This window comes from Gossypium hirsutum, chromosome A13 (genome assembly GCF_007990345.1).
Source record: "Gossypium hirsutum isolate 1008001.06 chromosome A13, Gossypium_hirsutum_v2.1, whole genome shotgun sequence".
Lineage (NCBI taxonomy): Eukaryota > Viridiplantae > Streptophyta > Magnoliopsida > Malvales > Malvaceae > Gossypium > Gossypium hirsutum.
Genome location: NC_053436.1, coordinates 93,064,809 through 93,082,410, shown reverse-complemented (window position 1 = coordinate 93,082,410; position 17,602 = coordinate 93,064,809). Strand labels below are relative to the sequence as shown.

The following is a 17,602-nucleotide window of genomic DNA, read 5'->3' as shown; positions in this document are numbered from 1 at the left end:
AGTGGTAGGAAATCTCATATATGCTATGTTATACACATGCCCAAATATCTATTTTGCAGTAGGGTTGGTGAGTTGATATTAGACGAATCCCAGTACAAGACACTAGCAAACAGTTAAACATATACTCAATTATTTACAAAGCACGAGGTATTATATGCTTGTATATTTTGAAGGAGATTTCACTCTTATCGATTATACAGATTCTGAATTCCAAACATGTTAAGATTCAAGGAAATCAACATCGGGTTGTGTTTTTGTCCTAGGCAACAAGTCCATAGTGTGGAAAAGTGTCAAGTAGGGTTGCGTTGCCAATTCCATTATGGATGCCAAATATGTGGCTGCTTCTGAGGCAACAAAAGAAGCAATATGGCTTCTAAAGTTCCTTACAGATCTTAAATTCGTTCCTAGCATGGACAAAGTTATCATATTGTATTGTGACAATAATGCGACAATAGCTAACACCAAGGGAACCAAAAACCACAAGAGAACAAAAAACATTGATAGAAAGTATCATATCATAAGGGAGGCAGTAGCATACGGAATAATGATGTAGTCAAATTGCATTAGAAGACAACCTTGTGGATCCGTTTACCAAGACTCTAGTGCTAAGAGTTTTGAGAAACATGTAGAGAGTATGGGAATGTGAAATATGACTCATCTACTTTACTAGGGCAAGTGGGAGACTATTGGGACCTAGTGCCCTTAGTATAGTTTTTTCATTTATATATGCTTATATTTTTCTAACAAATTGGTTTAATAAAATATCCATTAGTTTCATTAATATATTTGTATATTGTCCTCAACGCTTTTTGCATGCAAAGCAAAATGAAAGAAAATATTGGCTCAATAATTACCTAATGTTTAACTAATATTAAGTGGTATTACATGGTTGGATCGTAATATAGAAAAACAACTCATATTAGTAGATAATATGAACATGTCATTAGTCTATTTGGGATTTAGCAAATTGATTGAAAGACTAATAAGAAGTTTATCAAGTCCAATTAGGGAGAAACTTTGTCTTGGGAATTGGAGTAGATGACTTCCAAAAGATAGAAACAAAGATGTGACTGACTGGACTAGTAGTACATCAGATCACATCGGACTGGACTCAAGTAGAATTGATTCGTTTGGGATTTATTCACTTGTGACGTTCATAGTGTAGCACACCTTAATCCTAAGTGGATGATGGATTATGTATGCATAACTTATATACTTTGATGCAAATAAAAGCTTAAGTTCAAATAGATAAAGAGTCGAAAGTTGATATGTTGGGTATACTACTTCTGTAGTATGTAGCATCATTCCACAATAGTGGAATTCATAGCTCAATTAAAAGGTAAATGATATCCTCTTCTCGACATTAAATGATAGATGAAAATTAAACATGGTAATGGGTCATTTGTCTTTGTGATAAATGATTTAATTGCTATTTGATAGTATTTGACTTTTCATGAAGGAAGATAAAATGGTTAACATGAGATAAAATAGGATCATATTAGGAGAACGAATTTATCTTAAAGGGATTAAGGATATCCTATAAAGATAACACAGTTACGATGAGGTTATTGGACAAACACTTGGTAAGTAGCTTTCACAATAGTATATAAAAAGGGAGAGCTCAGTCATTATATTTTGGTGGAATGATTTCGTGACTAAATAATATTATAATAATAGGCGAAAAGTCAGAACGTAATTACAAATTATTTTAGCCCTAATTATATATGTTCAATAAGTCCCTATACTAGCTTGAGATAATCATAAATGAATTGCAAGTAAGAACCAATAATATGGGATGAATGAAAACGATGAAGAGAAATAGATCGCATCTATCACTATTTGTAGTAAATGTGTTTTCTCACTAAATACAAAAGATGATTTGAGAATTAATTTAATTTCTTCAAATTATTATTTAACTAATTACAATTAAATAATTGAAGTTTGAAATGGGAATTGACATGGGTTCGAACCTTACCAAGGCCAAATAATAAAACATTTCCTTGGTGGACCTTAGTCGCTCCCTATAAACTCTGTGAACCCCTCTAGGCTTTTCTCGAAGTCAGGAGACAAAATCATAGGCTAAAACCGAGTATAAACACCCCATATATAATACTTCTATTGTTTGAGGTCTAGGTTAGAATGACACTTCAAAAAATTCTCCTAATAAAAAAAGTTAATTCTCTTCGACAGGAATAATTAAATATTTTTATAACAAAAATCAAATTCTTGGCGTTCGTGAAATTCTGAGTAGTTATTCATCTTCATCTAATATAATAATTAAATATTTTATCCCTAATAATAGAAAAATATGGATAATTTGTGGATTTCAATATTCTTATCATAAAAATATCTAGGTTTCAATATCGTTATTATAAGTTTCAAGATTTTTGAGTTTCCAAATTCTTATCATCAAAAAAGAAAAACGGATAATAATTGTTTTCATCTCCAAATCCTTTCATTCCGACGACCCAAAAATCTCAATCGTTCTCCGGATAATATCTAACGGCTTCGACGAGGATCAGTTTGCTCAGGCGAAGTCCCTTAATCGAGTCTGTTGGTTTGCAAAGCTTGGCAAGCTTAATAAAAGAATTTGGTGATTTCGGTATTCCTCTCGATGTTGTCATCTACGAACGAGCTCATGCCATTGGTGTCACCGAGCCATGAAAAAAGCATACCATTTGTACAGTTGGATTCTCATCAGTGAGTTGAGAGAGGGAGAGTAGAATACGAATTTTAATAAAAAAATAATTTAATAATAATAATATGTTTTTAAAAAAAAATTTAACAAAAATGTTTTATGAAATAATAAATTAAAAATAAATGCATACGGTAAAAGCGCTTTTTTTAACAAAAAAAAGTTTAGATATTAAAGGGAAAAAAAGTATATTTCAAAAATGAAATCATAAATTAAGTCTTTAATAGATTTATAAAAGATAGAATTTAAAATAAATTACACTACAAGTCACTTTAAAATAGCGTTAATTTTTACTTGGTCATTTTAATTTTTTTAATTTAGTCACTTGAACTAAAATAATTGTTCAAATTAATCACTATCATTAAAATTTTGATTAATTCAAAAAAATACTTACATTACACATTAAACTATTAAATGATTAAAGCGTGAGATTTTTAAGCTATTGTTTCCTCTACAAATCCACTTTGCGGCCGTCAATCGTGGGTGTTTCTTTTCCTCGAAGTTCCTCTAATTTCCTCATCACCAACTATTGATTTCTTAATTTTGCATTCACAGGGATAGTTTTTGTTTTTTTCAATGTCAAATTTGGTGTGATACTAGAATAGGTATAATAACTCTTTCATTACGTGTGCCTCTCATTTTTCTTATTCCAAAATTTCGTCTAGATCTGAGTTTGATTCCTCTGTTGTTGATGTTTTCTTTTTTCATTAATTTGAATACGTTATCTAAAATTTTGTATTTTCTTTCTTTTGTTGGCTATTGAATTTTGTCATTTTATGTGACTTATTGCTCCAGGGATAATTTTGTTTGTAATTTTGATTGCTATGTTTATTTTTCATTAATTTGAATATGTAGTCTAAATTTGAGAAGTGGTGATGAGAACCGACCGTTCTTATATTACAAATAAACTAAAAATATATATATTTTAGATTATTTATAGAGAAGTTTTTAATTTTAGTCAAAATTTAAAAGTAAAAAAAAATTACATGTCAAATCACTTAATTGATTAATATGTGACGTCAATAATATATTAAAGAATTAACAAAAATTTATAAAAATAATTAATTTAAATAATTATTTTAATTAAAATAATTAAATTTAAAAAATCAAAATAAAAACAACAATATTCTTAAATAATTCACCTAAAATTTAATGTTAGCAATGATACAAAGTTAATATCTAATTTTTTAATTGAATTAAGGATCATTTAATGCAACAGTTAGGAGATCAATAATCTTTAAACAAAAATCAATGATTTATTTAAAAAGTAAAAAATTCATACGTGGAAATTATTTATTTGTAAATATAAATTTTAAATTTATTAATTAAATTCAATAATTATTAAATTTAAATTTACATAAAAAATTAAAATGATTAAAATAAAATTTTAAAAATTAATTTAAAATATTAAAATTTTATACCAACAATCAAAACACATAAAAAATTTAATCAAAAAAGAAAACTTAAACTATTTTTTACTAAAGTCTTGTTTGATAATCTATGGAAAAATTCAAATCAGCTGAAAATTATTAATATATTCAGTGATTTAATTTTTTAAGCATGTTTGATAATTTATTAAAAATTTTTATTTCATTTGAAAATGAATTTCTAACATGCTTAATAATCATTTTCATTTTTTTCCTTTATAAATTTTTTAAAAAAAATGTTAAATAAAATAAATAAATAACTTATCACTCAATGTAGAAAATATTACTAATTTTTTTAATGAAAGAACCAAAAATAGCATCGAGATATAGTACTGAAATTGCCATAATAGCATTACTTTTACCAAGGAAAGCCTTTACATCTCCACGTTTTGGATATTAAATCCTACAACAAATTCATGGAAATCTAATTAGTACAATAAATCTTAAATAACTCTAAGCTCTCTCACCCCTAATGCGACGAGCAAGTTGGATGTCCTTAGGCATTATAGTAACCCTTTTAGCGTGAATAGCACAAAGATTGGTGTCTTCAAAAAGTCCAACCAAGTAAGCTTCGGCGGCCTCCTGGAGAGCAGCAACAGCGCTGCTTTGGAACCTCAGATCTGTTTTGAAATCCTGGGCGATTTCTCTTACCAACCTCTGAAATGGGAGTTTCCTGATCAAAAGTTCCGTGCTCTTCTGATACTTCCGGATTTCACGTAACGCCACAGTTCCTGGCCTGAACCTATGCGGCTTCTTGACTCCACCGGTTGCCGGAGCTGATTTTCGCGCCGCTTTTGTGGCTAACTGCTTCCTCGGCGCCTTGCCTCCCGTTGATTTTCTAGCGGTTTGCTTGGTACGTGCCATTTGCGTTTGAGTGGGTTTAAGTGATGACTTGTTTGTTTCTTGAGAAGATGAGAGTAAGTTTTGGGCTGTGAAACGTGACGAGGGATTTGGGGTTTTAAATAGAGGGCAGCTGGAGATTTGAAATTTGGAAATGGGGGGGGGGGGAGAATTTTTATTTTGTTTTACATCGGACGGTCGAGAGAAGGTGTGACTTAGATTTGATTTGCGTGAATTGAATTGGACCAATAGAATTTTTTTATTCAGGCGCCAAATATCTTTGAAAATTTTGAGTTTCCTTCACAAAACGACTGTGAGCTTATACTTGTTTGAAGGCCAAGTAAATATTATTAATCAAGAATGAGATTTCATTGGGTATATTTTAGGAGGTTTATATTCAAAACATTAGGTGTTAATTAAATATTTATGTCATAACTATCATACATATTTATGTTCTTTAGTATAATTTTAAGTGAATATGTGGTTAACTGATTTAATTAGATTATAGTATTTATATTCTTAATATTTTAATTATTTCGTAATCTCACACTTCTGAACAGTGTTAAAATGTAGTATAAAATGTAATCTTATCACGATCTCTTTTTTAAATTATTCATGCATAAAATAACATTTAATATAAAATGACTATTTATCTTCATACTACTTTCTAATTTATTGCTATGTTATTCTTTTAATTATATTCTGAATTTTTAAAAAAAAATTTAAATTTTGAATATTGATATTGTGCTAAACCATGAACTTCAAATTGTTTAATTATTTTTAAGAAATTATTTATATACATAATGGGTTTCTAAACCAATAAAAGAGGCGCTAATTTTTTTAAAACAAAACAATATTTTAAACAATTAAGAATATTGTTAAAACATCTAATCACCTATAGAGATGATTCACTAATTATGCCTCATTTAATTAATAGTGAAATAACATGAGAAAAATGCTATCTTAGTGGTAGGCGGATCATCAAACGGTGAATGGTGACGGGGTTTGGAATGGGGGTAGTCAGAGGGATCTTTGGGATTTTTGGTCAGCTTTTCTTGTTTTTTTTCTTCTGTGTATATCAATAAGTAGATTGTTTTTGAGGTTATGTTGGAAAAACTCACCGATGACCAAGTTGAAGATTAATTCTAGTGATGTTGTTGCCTTTAAATCTTATGCTCAACTTGCGGGGACTTAAAAAGGAAGGGTGGAGGGTTTTTCTTACCCAAAAAGAATGTTACGTTTTTCTTTTCTTGAGTTGAGTAATGGAATTGGAAATAGAGAACCAAACAATTATGGAATGAATCTTAAACGAGAATGAAGAATAAAGGAAACGAAAGGAAACTGAGCTAGAAAATGGAAGAAACTAAATACATTTCTGGTATTGAAGGTTTGTTCTTGTTTCTGGATTCATTTTTTAATGCAACAATGTTTGCTAATTTGAGTACACACACAAAAAAATAAAAATAAAAAAATAAGTCCTTTCCATTGCTTTTGCCCTTATCTTTCTTAGGGTAGGTTTAGATGAACAGTGCAGTGCAATAAAAATATTCTTTACATTAAGTCTTTTTCTCTAAAATCTAGAAAAAATAGGTCAATTTTGGATATGATAGGTATAAACGCTCTTTACATTAAACATATTTTACTTATATGGCAGAAGAAAGGGGGAAAGCATGTCCTACGAGACGCGCTTTCCCTTTATCTCTTGTCACGCTAACAAAAAAGTTTCATTGAAATAAAATAGTCGTCAATTAAAACTTTAAAAAAATTAGTCGTTGGATTGAAATCTAGAAAAATCGAAAAAATTTAATAATTTTTTGAAAACCAAGAGAATTTCATGATAAATTTTTCAGTTTGTCTTGTCTTTTCCATGGCAAGATTTTGTCACAAGAATGCAAATCTTGATAAACCTACATTTTTTAAACCTTGAGCCTAAACTAAGTTAAAAACTTAACTCTTCTCGATCATTAATCTTAAAATGCATTATAAAATGGACGTCAAGCCACGAACATTAAGAGTTAGGTAGAAACAAATTTGGCGATTCTAAAAAATTGAATTTGAGCGAATAGTGAAGAGATGGTTCGATACAGTGTGTATAGACTCTTGCAAAAATGTGCTTAGAATGAAAAACGTCGAGTGAACAAAAGCAATGTGAGAGTCAAAAGCAAAAGCGAGTGAATAAAATCATGGATAGAGATAAAAGCATTGTGAGTGAAAAGTGAAAATTTTTTAGCATGTGCTCAAAGTGAAAAATCAATTCATGAGCTTAAAATTAACTTTTCAGTTTCATAATGCACACTTGTTCGCTAAGTTGTTTGTACTTGTCAATATCAAACCATATCTTCCACGTTGTTGGAGAAAAAAAGGGAGGTGAGAGAAAGAGAAATAAGGTGGTGAGCTTAATAATCACATGTGGGAGGAAATGAGAACAATGCCATGTGTTATACTATTCTCAGTGCTTGAACCGTTTTGAGCCAATCTTTTCCTTGAACTCATACCAACCTAAGCCTCAAAATGCTACAAGCCAAAAAGCTTTATGTGACTTTAACATCTTTGTTTATAAAACCAAAACTTGTAGAACCTAGTGAGAAATGAATAATTTAAATTCCTTCGTGTATATATACATCATATTTGTATATCTTATTTTGATGGAATAATATAAAGGATGTTGCTTTTCTGGGATTGCTTTTATATCTATTCACTCTGTAACTTTATGAATTAATTGATTTGCTTCCAAAATTATGAATTTATGATGCATTAGTCTTAGATTGTATGGTAGAATAATTAGTTACACTGTACATACCCTTCAATTGATTGTCAAGTCTCTCCATTGTTTAAGAGTTGTTTATGTTACATGTGTTAGTGTTTTAAGTGTTTGCTTAAGGACAAACAACGACTTAAGTGTGGAGGAGTTTGATTTGTCATAATTTAATACATCAAATTAGGCTCTCTAGAACACTTAACGAGTTGTTCTCAAATAATTTACGAGTCTTTTCTATATTTTTCATAGTTTTAAGTTCCTAATATTAATAATCATTTTTATGGTTTTACCTATTTTGAGACTGAAAGTGGCAAAATGGTGTCATTGAGAACCTAATGGTGTGTTGGAGTTAGTGTAGAGAGACGAAGATGGCAAAACCTTGAAGAGAGCTACATTTGACATTGGTTTCACAACATTATGCTAGAATGTCGCGACATCGAGCTTCCTTTTGTCTCGAGGGTGCAAGACTTCAAAAAAAAAATCAACCTAGAGCTAACCGTTAAGTGAATCACGACATTTAGGGTGTTGTGTCGTGAGATTGAGCCCAAAGTCACGACATCGAGCCTCCAAGATCGTGATATCATTGAAGGTTGTTGAAGTGAAGACATCATGGCCAACACCGAGGATGTTGTGACACTGGCCAGTGAATGTCGCGACATTGAGAACCCCAGAGCCAAGAATGCACCACTATCGAAGGTGTCGCAACACTGAAACTTGGATGTCACAACACCACTGCTTGACGGGGTGAAAATCCCTATACGGCTAGTGTTTTGTCCAACTCAAAACTCAAGTCAACCCACATGTTCCAAGTACATTTTTGTCAAAGACCTAAGGTTGAATTGGTTGTGTTAAAGCCACTTTTGTTGTAAGTTTAAGAGAGCAACATTTCTTACCAATCTTTTTAGTTTAGTTGTTAGTCTTTTCTCGATGGTTAGGTTTTAGTATTTAGCTTTTTAAGCTTAGTGGGTAATCTAATCTTTTTATGGGTTACCAACTCATTTAAGGAAATTATGAAATTGTCCTTTTATAATTAAAATGAATTATAATTAGAGGGTAATTTAATTTTTTTATTTTAAAAACCAATAAAGAAAGTATAGGATGGGATTTGAATCCAAACAAATTGAGTTAGTAAAATATTTAAATTACCAATTAGTTAAAACTTAATTTTAATATTTTTATCCAATTCAATTTTTATTATGCGCAATTTATTACCTCAATTAATTATATATATAAATATATTTGATTGAGTTAATGTTATAAATTAACTCGATATTAATTTAATTATTTTCATTCTAATATTATAAAATCATACAATTCATTATTTATTACATTTCTAGGAATTCAGAAGGAAAGATGTATGAATACATTTTAAAAATTGCGGGTCTGAGAAGATTCATACGGTAATTTAGACTTGCTGAAAATTGAGAAAAACACTCATGGAAAGAAGCTCGTTTTTTGTATACAATAATACAAATCACCTTTTTTTCAGCTAAAAGATGCATAACTGTTGTTTTGCTTCCCATTTTATATAAACTAAAACATCAAGAAACCACCTTCTTCATGTTCAGGAAAACTCTAAATTAACACATTTTAAAGCCTCTTTTTAATACACAAAACTCTCATGAACTTCCTTTTAATGCACTTTTAAAATGATTCTTGCAAGCTTTGATTACCTATCACAATATAAATCCCAGACACTGAAAACACAGAAAGAAGATGGGATTTTATTGGTTTCTGGTTTTTTCTAATGACAAAGCTTTAATAGAATCCAAGTTATGGACTACTGTTGCGTTTTGGTTATGGTTATTATGACCCTTTTTGCTTCTTGTTTTGGAGTTGGTTTATCGAAGACTAATGAAATATATGTGAAGAATTTCATCAGTTGGGATGACATGAAAGTTGATGGACATAAAATAAGATTGAATACTTCAACAGTCTATCATAATCAGAGTCGAGTTATTGTGGTTGATAAAAATGGCGGTGGAGATTCAATCACAGTTCAAGAAGCAGTAAACATGGTTCCTGAATATAATAAACAAAGAGTTAAGATTTATATTCTTCCAGGAATTTACAGGTAATTTGTTTGTATATTTCGCAGTTAATAATAGTCATGTTCGATTGGGTATAAAAATCCTTGGATTTGATCCCATTTTTGCAGGGAGAAAGTAGTTGTTCCACGTTTCAAACCGTATATATCATTTGTAGGGAACGAAGGTCAAATGGCCAACACCATAATTTCATGGCACGATAAAGCTTCTGATAGGAACAGCAATGGAGGTAGCTTGGGAACTTACAGATCAGCTTCTGTCACAGTAGGATCTGATTATTTCTGCGCCACTGACATCACATTTGAGGTGATAAACGAATTACCCATTTTCATACTCATGTTCGGATATGTGTTGGACATGGGTGTTGAATACGATAAATCGAGTTTGATGCTTTGGTACAGAATACAGTGATTGGAGCTCCTGGAGAACCTGGAAGGCAAGCAGTGGCACTGAGGATTTATGGTGACAAGGCAATGTTTTACAAGGTCAAGATTGTGGGGGGACAAGACACACTTTTAGATGAAACTGGATCACATTACTTCTACCATTCAGTAATTCAAGGCAGTGTGGATTTCATCTCTGGCAAGTCGAGATCACTGTATCAGGTACAAATTTCAAAGGTTTTTGTTTGAGGGTCATGAAACTGAGGGTGGAATGGTTTTTGGAAAAACAGGAATGTTTGATTCAATCCACAGCTAAAAAGATTGGAGCCATTGCAGCACACCACAGGGATTTACCAGATGATAATACAGGTTTTTCATTTGTAAGCTGCATAATCACTGGAAGTGGTAAAGTTTACTTGGGAAGAGCTTGGGGAAACTATTCAAGAACTATATATTCTAACTGTTATTTTGACAATGTTATAATTCCTGCTGGATGGAGCGACTGGAACGACCCTTTAAGGCACAAGTATGATCTCCATTTCCAGTGAAATGTCACTGCAGGAATCTAATTTATAAGCTTGATTCTAATTTTGACATTTCCAGGACTGTAGAATTCGGGGAATTCCAGAGCTGGGGAACAGGATCTGATACAAGTGGAAGGGTGCCATGGTCAAAGAAACTTACTTACGAAGAAGCTAAACCTTTTATGGACATAAAATTCATAGATGGAAAACAGTGGCTGAAACTATAAGTTCTTCTCTCTTTTTCATTATTCAAGGCCTAGTCTTATCTCCCCCACATACGAATCACAAATATTTATTTTTCTTAATTAACTCAATAAAAGCAATCCAAAAGTTCTTTCATATATATCTTTGCACGTCCTGTCGCAAAGAACCATGAACTTAGATTTGACACCAACTGTAATGAATGACCGGCTTTCAAGTCTTTCATTTTTAGTCTAAATTTGATTAAGCTATACCAATAAGACTATAAATTTCAAGATGAAAATTATAAAAAAAAGTCATCTTCATATATCATACATAATAATATAGATTTAATAAATATTAAAAATTCTTTTAATAAATGAAAAGAAAAATTTTAAACTGTTATTTCTTTAATAAAACTCCATCCAATATAGTTTATATCAAATAGTTTATGATCAAGTTCAAATTTTATAGTAGAAAATATTTCAATCTAGATAATTTGTAAAAACATAACTTGTAAAAAATATTCAGAAAATGCTTTTTGAAATTGAGCGTGATTGTAAATAGTTCTATCAATTTTAAAAAATATTTCTATATATAGAATAATTCTAGCTTTATTATATAAACATCATCTAAATATTTTATTTATAATTGGATTAATCGTTCTCTATAAATAAGCATTGGGATATATCAAGAAGATCGTTTATCTCCTTAATATCTAAAAAACTAATTTCTAGTTCTTCCTGATCACAATATAAAATAGATTTTAACAATAAATCATGATCTTTGCTCTTCCCGATCACTAATTTCTAGTTGTTTTTTTTCAACTAGTAATTGTGAAAACTTCGTAAGAGCTCTTCTAAAGTTTGCTCTTTGCTCAATAATATGGGTTTTCCATATTTCATTAATAAAATTATATAATTCTAAGGGTAAACCTGGATTACAAAAGTATTTTATTTCTTGTATTTGTTGTGGTTTCAACAAAATGTCAGTTGCACAAAAATTTTCTACCCCTTGAATAATTTCAGCATAACTAGCTTGGTATATTGAATTTGGATCTTGGGACCTTTGTAGTTGACTTACCGATTATGATGGAAATGATAATTGAGTTGAAATTCCAATAGGTTGTCTTACCATTGGATATTGAACATAATATCCTTGATTAAGATAAAATGATACTTTGAAGGTATTGATACAAATCCTTGATTCGGATATTTTGATTTGAAGGTGTTCCCTTTGTTGGTCTTTTTATTAATGGTAGTCCATTCACCTACTTTTTCTAGAGGTTGTTTACCTCTATTCATAAGGTCTGCTAAGATAATCAACAATAATATTGTTAATACCTTTAACATATAAAATTTTAAAATTAAATGTGTATAATTCATTATACCATCTAATTCTTCTTGGTATAGTTTCCAAACATTTATTAGTAAAGAAATGTTTAACTGCCTAATTATCAATTTTTTTTTGATAATTTTTTGATGTGCTAAATATATAAGAAACTTTTTTATTCCTTTCTTTATAGTTAATAATTCTTTTTCAAATATAATATAATTAATTTTATTTGTTTTAAATTTTCTTGAACTATATCCACATATTAATTCTTCGTTATTTATTGTTCTTGCTTGAACAAAAAGGACAGTCAATCAATCAGATTCAAACTCCCAAAGATGTATTAAAAGAATTAATCTATGTTCTAAAAACAGAATTTTGTGGCTTTACTGATAAAAAGTATTAAGATAGTCTATCTTGTTACGTATTGTCAAAAATTAAATTATGTGACATTAGATATTTAGAAGATTTTTCTAAAAAAATTCTTCATGAATATCGAAAACTATAAAAATGAAAAAATAGAATTTTGGAAAAACCAGTATTTTCATAATTTACCACCACTATAGGATGAGATTTTTATAAAAAAAAATATTATTCTTATTTTGAAAAACAGAGCAAAATATCAGGTGTAGATACAGATACTATAGATTCTATAGGAAATAAAATTAATTTTGCAAAAGAAAATGTAATAGCCTATTTTCAGTGAAATCGGAACAGTGGTTTCGGGACCACAAATTCGAGTCCGTAAGGAAAATTATTTTAATATTATTGTATGGTCCGCATTATGATAGGAATGTCGTATAAAAATTTCGTTAAGAAAATTTTACTGATTACATGTCTAATTTGATAAAGGACCAAATTGCATAAAATGCAAAAGTTGAATTCTAATAACTATAGGTATCAAATAGCTACAGAATTCAAAATTTGAAGTCCTTATATGGCAAATAGACCATTAGGAGGAGTTAGTAGATAAGTATGATGATTCATCCATGGAAAATTAATTAAAGAAAAGGACTAAATTGGAAAGTGAAATAATAAAGGATGATAAATGATAAAATAATGAAAATATCATCATATTATCATCTTTCCCAAATGAAAATCATGGAAACCCTAGCTATGGGTATTGAGTTCTAGCAAACTTATTTTACTCAATTAGGTATGTTTTCTTGTCCCGTTTTTAGTAATTTTTATATTTTTGAGATTGTAATAGCTTAATTTAGCTATCTTGGTGATTAAATTGCAATGTTACCAAAGTACTAGGGTTTTCCGTGGATAAGTATTATGAATTATGAAATTTATGGTAGAAAATGTTTGTTGATAGATAAACAACTTTTGTAAAGTGAATTTTGATGAAATTATGATTTAGGGACTAGATTGTAAAGATGAAAATTCATGGAAAAATTCTAAATTTTATGAAATACACAGGCTGTTAATATTATATGTAAAAATTGGCTAGGCTTGGAATAAGGATTAAATTGCATGGAATTTAATTTCAGAGCCTAGGGATGAAATTGAAATTAATTAAAAGTATAGGGGCGAAATGATAATTTTTCCAAAGATGTGAATTGGATTGAATTGAGTATGAATTGTATTAAATTGATGTTAAATTCATTCGTATAGATCAGATAGACCAAATACGAAGTTAGGTCGAGGTAAAGAAAAAGTAACAGATTAGTAGCATACAAGTTCACGAACATTGTCAAGGTAAGTTCGTGTAACTAAATTGTGTATTTAAATGTTTTAAATTGAATATTGTTGTGTGTGAAATGTATAATTGTCATGTATAAGTATTGAACACATATCCAAATATATCCGACAAGTGTTAAAGTCCCGTTTGAATAAATGAAATTTGATAGATATAGGGTTACCAAATTGGTCATGGTCCTGCATGTGTTGCGGACACACCAAAGCTCAAAAGAGCGTCCCGTTATTAGCCCTCTTGAGCTTCCCGTTAAATGGTTCTTGCGAGTTTCCCGTTATATGTTGTAGACACACTGCAACTCTTATAAGCGTCTCGTTATATGGCTCTTCGTGAGCTTCTCGATAAAAGCTCTTTCATGAGCTTCCTGATTAATGGCTCTCTAGAGCTTCCCGATATGGCTCGCTTGAACTTCTCGATATATGGCTATCCAGAGCTTCCCGATTAATGGCTTTTTGGAGCTACCCGTTATTGGCTCGCATGAGCTTCCTGATTATAGCTCTTATGAGCTTCCCTTTATATGGCTCGAGAGAGAGCTCCCCGTTTATGTACTTGTATGAGCATTCTCGAATATGAATTGATGGATTACAATTTTGTACACTTTGTGTGTACTACCCTTGTATACATCGAGATTTTAAATGGTTCAAAGCTCAAAGTTTTGATATGAGATAATATGGATTCGGAATGAATTATTACTGAATATATCTGAAATATATGGAAATGGTTTGTACATGTTATATGAATCCATGATATGGAAAGTATATGTATATGGAAATTCTATTGTTATGAGCTCATATATGTCCCTTGATATTTCTTTGAAATGCATGACTAACATGTTGACGAGGATATGTGTTTAAGCTTTTAGCCAAGTTGTTTGGAATATGTTTTGGTGTGCTTACCTTTAATGTGATTATATGGTAAGTTAAATTCCAAGTTATACGAACTTATTAAGTAATATATGCTTACTCTGTTTTATTTTCCCAATTCTAAGTACTCGAAAGCTCGTAAATGTTGACTGTTGGTCGGAGCATCATCACACTATTTTTCGGTTTATTTCGATATAAATAGTAAATTACTTTTGGTTATAATGAATGTATTGGATAATTTGGCCAATGTGGGCTTATAAGTGTTGTAACTAGCCATTGTAATGGCTTGTGATGAACATGTTTTGATGTGTAAGTAAGACCTTATCATGTCTAATGTAAGTTAATATGGTTGAATGATGGATAATTTATAAACATATTGATGCTTGGATTAAAATTGGTAAGTAAAGATTTTTAAATGGTTATGGTAATATGTTAAGTATAAAGCTTAATTTTGGTTGGTTGAATGCCTTATTATGGTTTATTGATGTCCAAAAATGTTTGGTTAGGTGATGCCAAGTTTGGTTGAGAAATGTGGCCTTGGAAATGACCTATTTTCGTCCACACGGACGTGTGTCTCAGTCATGTTTGGCCATGTGTCCCCTGCATCTTAAAATTTTCAAAACAAAATGCTCAGAATTGATCACACGGCCTGGCACACAGGCATGTGGCTTGGCCGAATGACCTTTGCACCTATACACGGCCTAACACACGGGCGTGTGACCTAAGTCAGAGAGTTACACGGGTACGGACATGGGCTGGGACACCTCCATGTGCCTTATTTCGAATGCCCACACGGCCTGACCACACTGGCGTGTGTCCCTTGCACCTTGGAAAAATTTTGAGATTTTGCGAAAAATTCTTTGAGTACTCAGTTTAGTCCCGACTTATTTCTAATGTATGTTTTGCGCTTCGAGGGCTCATATAAGGGACTTTATGAATAATTTCTGAGATGAATGTTAAATAATATAAAATGATTGTATTTGTTCTGTATATTCCAGTAATGCTCCGTAAACCTGTTCCGGTGACGGATAAGGGTTAGGGGTGTTACAGAAAAATTAACTAATTATTGCTTACAAAGTAAGGCTTTTAAACAAGTTAAGCATAAATTAAGTAATAAACATTATACAAAAATTTTAGAAAATGAATGGGAATTCGGATGTAAATCAATACATCCTAATACTTATAAAAAAAAGAAAAATCGAAGATATAATCTAGTTAGATGGAAACCTTGGAAAAAGATAAAAAAAATTCCGGTAATAATAAGAATAAAAGATTTATTAGAAGAAAAACTTATAAAAGTTCTAAAAATAAAAAAAAAATTAAATGGTTTATATGTGACGAAGGTCGTATAGCACAAAATAGTCTCGATAAAAGGAAAAGAGCAATAAAAATGATTAAAACACTTGAAGAACAAAATTTAAAAATTTGCTCTGAAGAGGAAATATTCTACGAATTAATATCAGAAACAAATTCTGATACATATAGTGAAGAATATATATTTATGTTTAATTTAGGAAGTAGTTCTAATAATTAGTTAGAAGAAATTCCTAATAATGAACAACAAGATCTTTATATTATTGAATTAGATTTCATATTTTGTACTATTTATGTTATTAAATTGTTTAATCATGCTGAATCATTATCAATTTCTATTAAAATTGATTTATTGATGATGTCATAAAATACTCATGTTAAAATTTTCTATTGGTATCAATTTCACATTTTATCTTTAAAATAATTTTTATTAAAAAAATCACATTTTTTACATTTAATATATTTTTTAATTTCAAAATACTTGGTGTGTAACACCTCGAATTTTGGGGTTAGAAGTTTTTGGGTTTTGTGGTTAGGGTCAGTGAGAAGGTTGCGCTATTGTGTTTAGTGGAACGTTTAAAAGACATAATAGGCCTATTGGTCTGGTGGTTGAGTGTGTGTTAGTGTATTTCAAGGTTCTGGGTTTGAGTGTTTGGGTGCGCATTTTGGAGAGCCTTTTTTTGTGTTTTATTTTTAGTTAGTAATAATAATTATTTATTATTTATAATCAAATTAATTTGAGAATTATTTCTCCTCCTTTCTCCTGAACGTTCTCCTCCTTTTTTTCTCTCTGTTTCTTTTCTTTTTGGTTCTTCTTGATTTTTCTTTTGAACGGTTTGCTTGGGGAAAACTATTTTCGTTGCGTAGATATTGAAGAGTTTCGCTCCTCCGTCGTCAGATCAGGTGTGGGTTTCGAACCTTCTTCTACTTTATTGCGAATTTTATTTTGACTTTGTGAAAAGCCGACAACGTGTGTGTGAGTCTTCGCAGATCTGTTATTTGCGATGTTGTATCGTTGTCTTGTGTTTAAAATATGTATGGATTGGTATATTTTCGAACTACCGAGGGTTGGGGAATGCTTCGTGGTTGAAAGCATGTTTTTTGAGGTTGTTCTAGGGTGGTTTCATGACCATACAGGTGGCCATAAGGGCGTGTGCCGAGACACATCAACCGGGTGCTTTTAGGAATTAGGGTTCCCAAGCTGTTTTGGGAATTACACGGCCTGGCCATACGACCGTGTGGCTGATTTGGGGAAATAGTCATTTTTCGCACGGCCGTGCCCCTTAGGGCACATGGGCGTATGTGTTCTGGAATTAGGGTTTGAGTGATTTGGTGCCACATAGTCTGGCCTCACGGCCGTGTGGCTAGTTTAGGGATTTAGGATCCTACATGGACGTCTGTTTTGGACACACGGTCGTGTCTAGTGGGCACACAGGCGTGTGAGACCCTTATATGGCCTTGTCTACCCTGCACTTTATTTTAGTGGAAGTGGACAGTGAGTTATACGGCCTATTCCTACGGCCATGTCACTGGTCC

At 31.1% G+C, this 17,602-nt stretch overlaps 2 protein-coding genes across 3 annotated transcripts; one reads left to right on the top strand and one right to left on the bottom strand.

The window, feature by feature from the left end:
• Positions 1 to 4,449: 4,449 nt before the first annotated feature.
• Positions 4,450 to 5,244, bottom strand: LOC107898602 (histone H3.2). Its single transcript, XM_016824103.2, has one exon. The coding sequence runs from the start codon at positions 4,984 to 4,986 to the stop codon at positions 4,576 to 4,578; it is 411 nt and encodes a 136-aa protein (XP_016679592.1). The 5' UTR covers positions 4,987 to 5,244; the 3' UTR covers positions 4,450 to 4,575.
• A 4,102-nt stretch (positions 5,245 to 9,346) lies between these two features.
• Positions 9,347 to 11,014, top strand: LOC107898320 (pectinesterase QRT1). Of its 2 annotated transcripts, none has more exons than XM_016823836.2 (5): positions 9,347 to 9,794; positions 9,879 to 10,074; positions 10,170 to 10,373; positions 10,442 to 10,677; positions 10,763 to 11,014. In XM_016823836.2, exons 1-5 carry the CDS (start codon positions 9,496 to 9,498, stop codon positions 10,797 to 10,799), a joined length of 972 nt encoding a protein of 323 aa, XP_016679325.1. In that variant the 5' UTR covers positions 9,347 to 9,495; the 3' UTR covers positions 10,800 to 11,014. The 2 variants fall into 2 exon arrangements, with proteins under 2 accessions (XP_016679325.1, XP_016679324.1); XM_016823835.2 differs by having other exon boundaries at positions 10,755 to 11,014.
• The last annotated feature ends 6,588 nt before the right edge of the window (positions 11,015 to 17,602 follow it).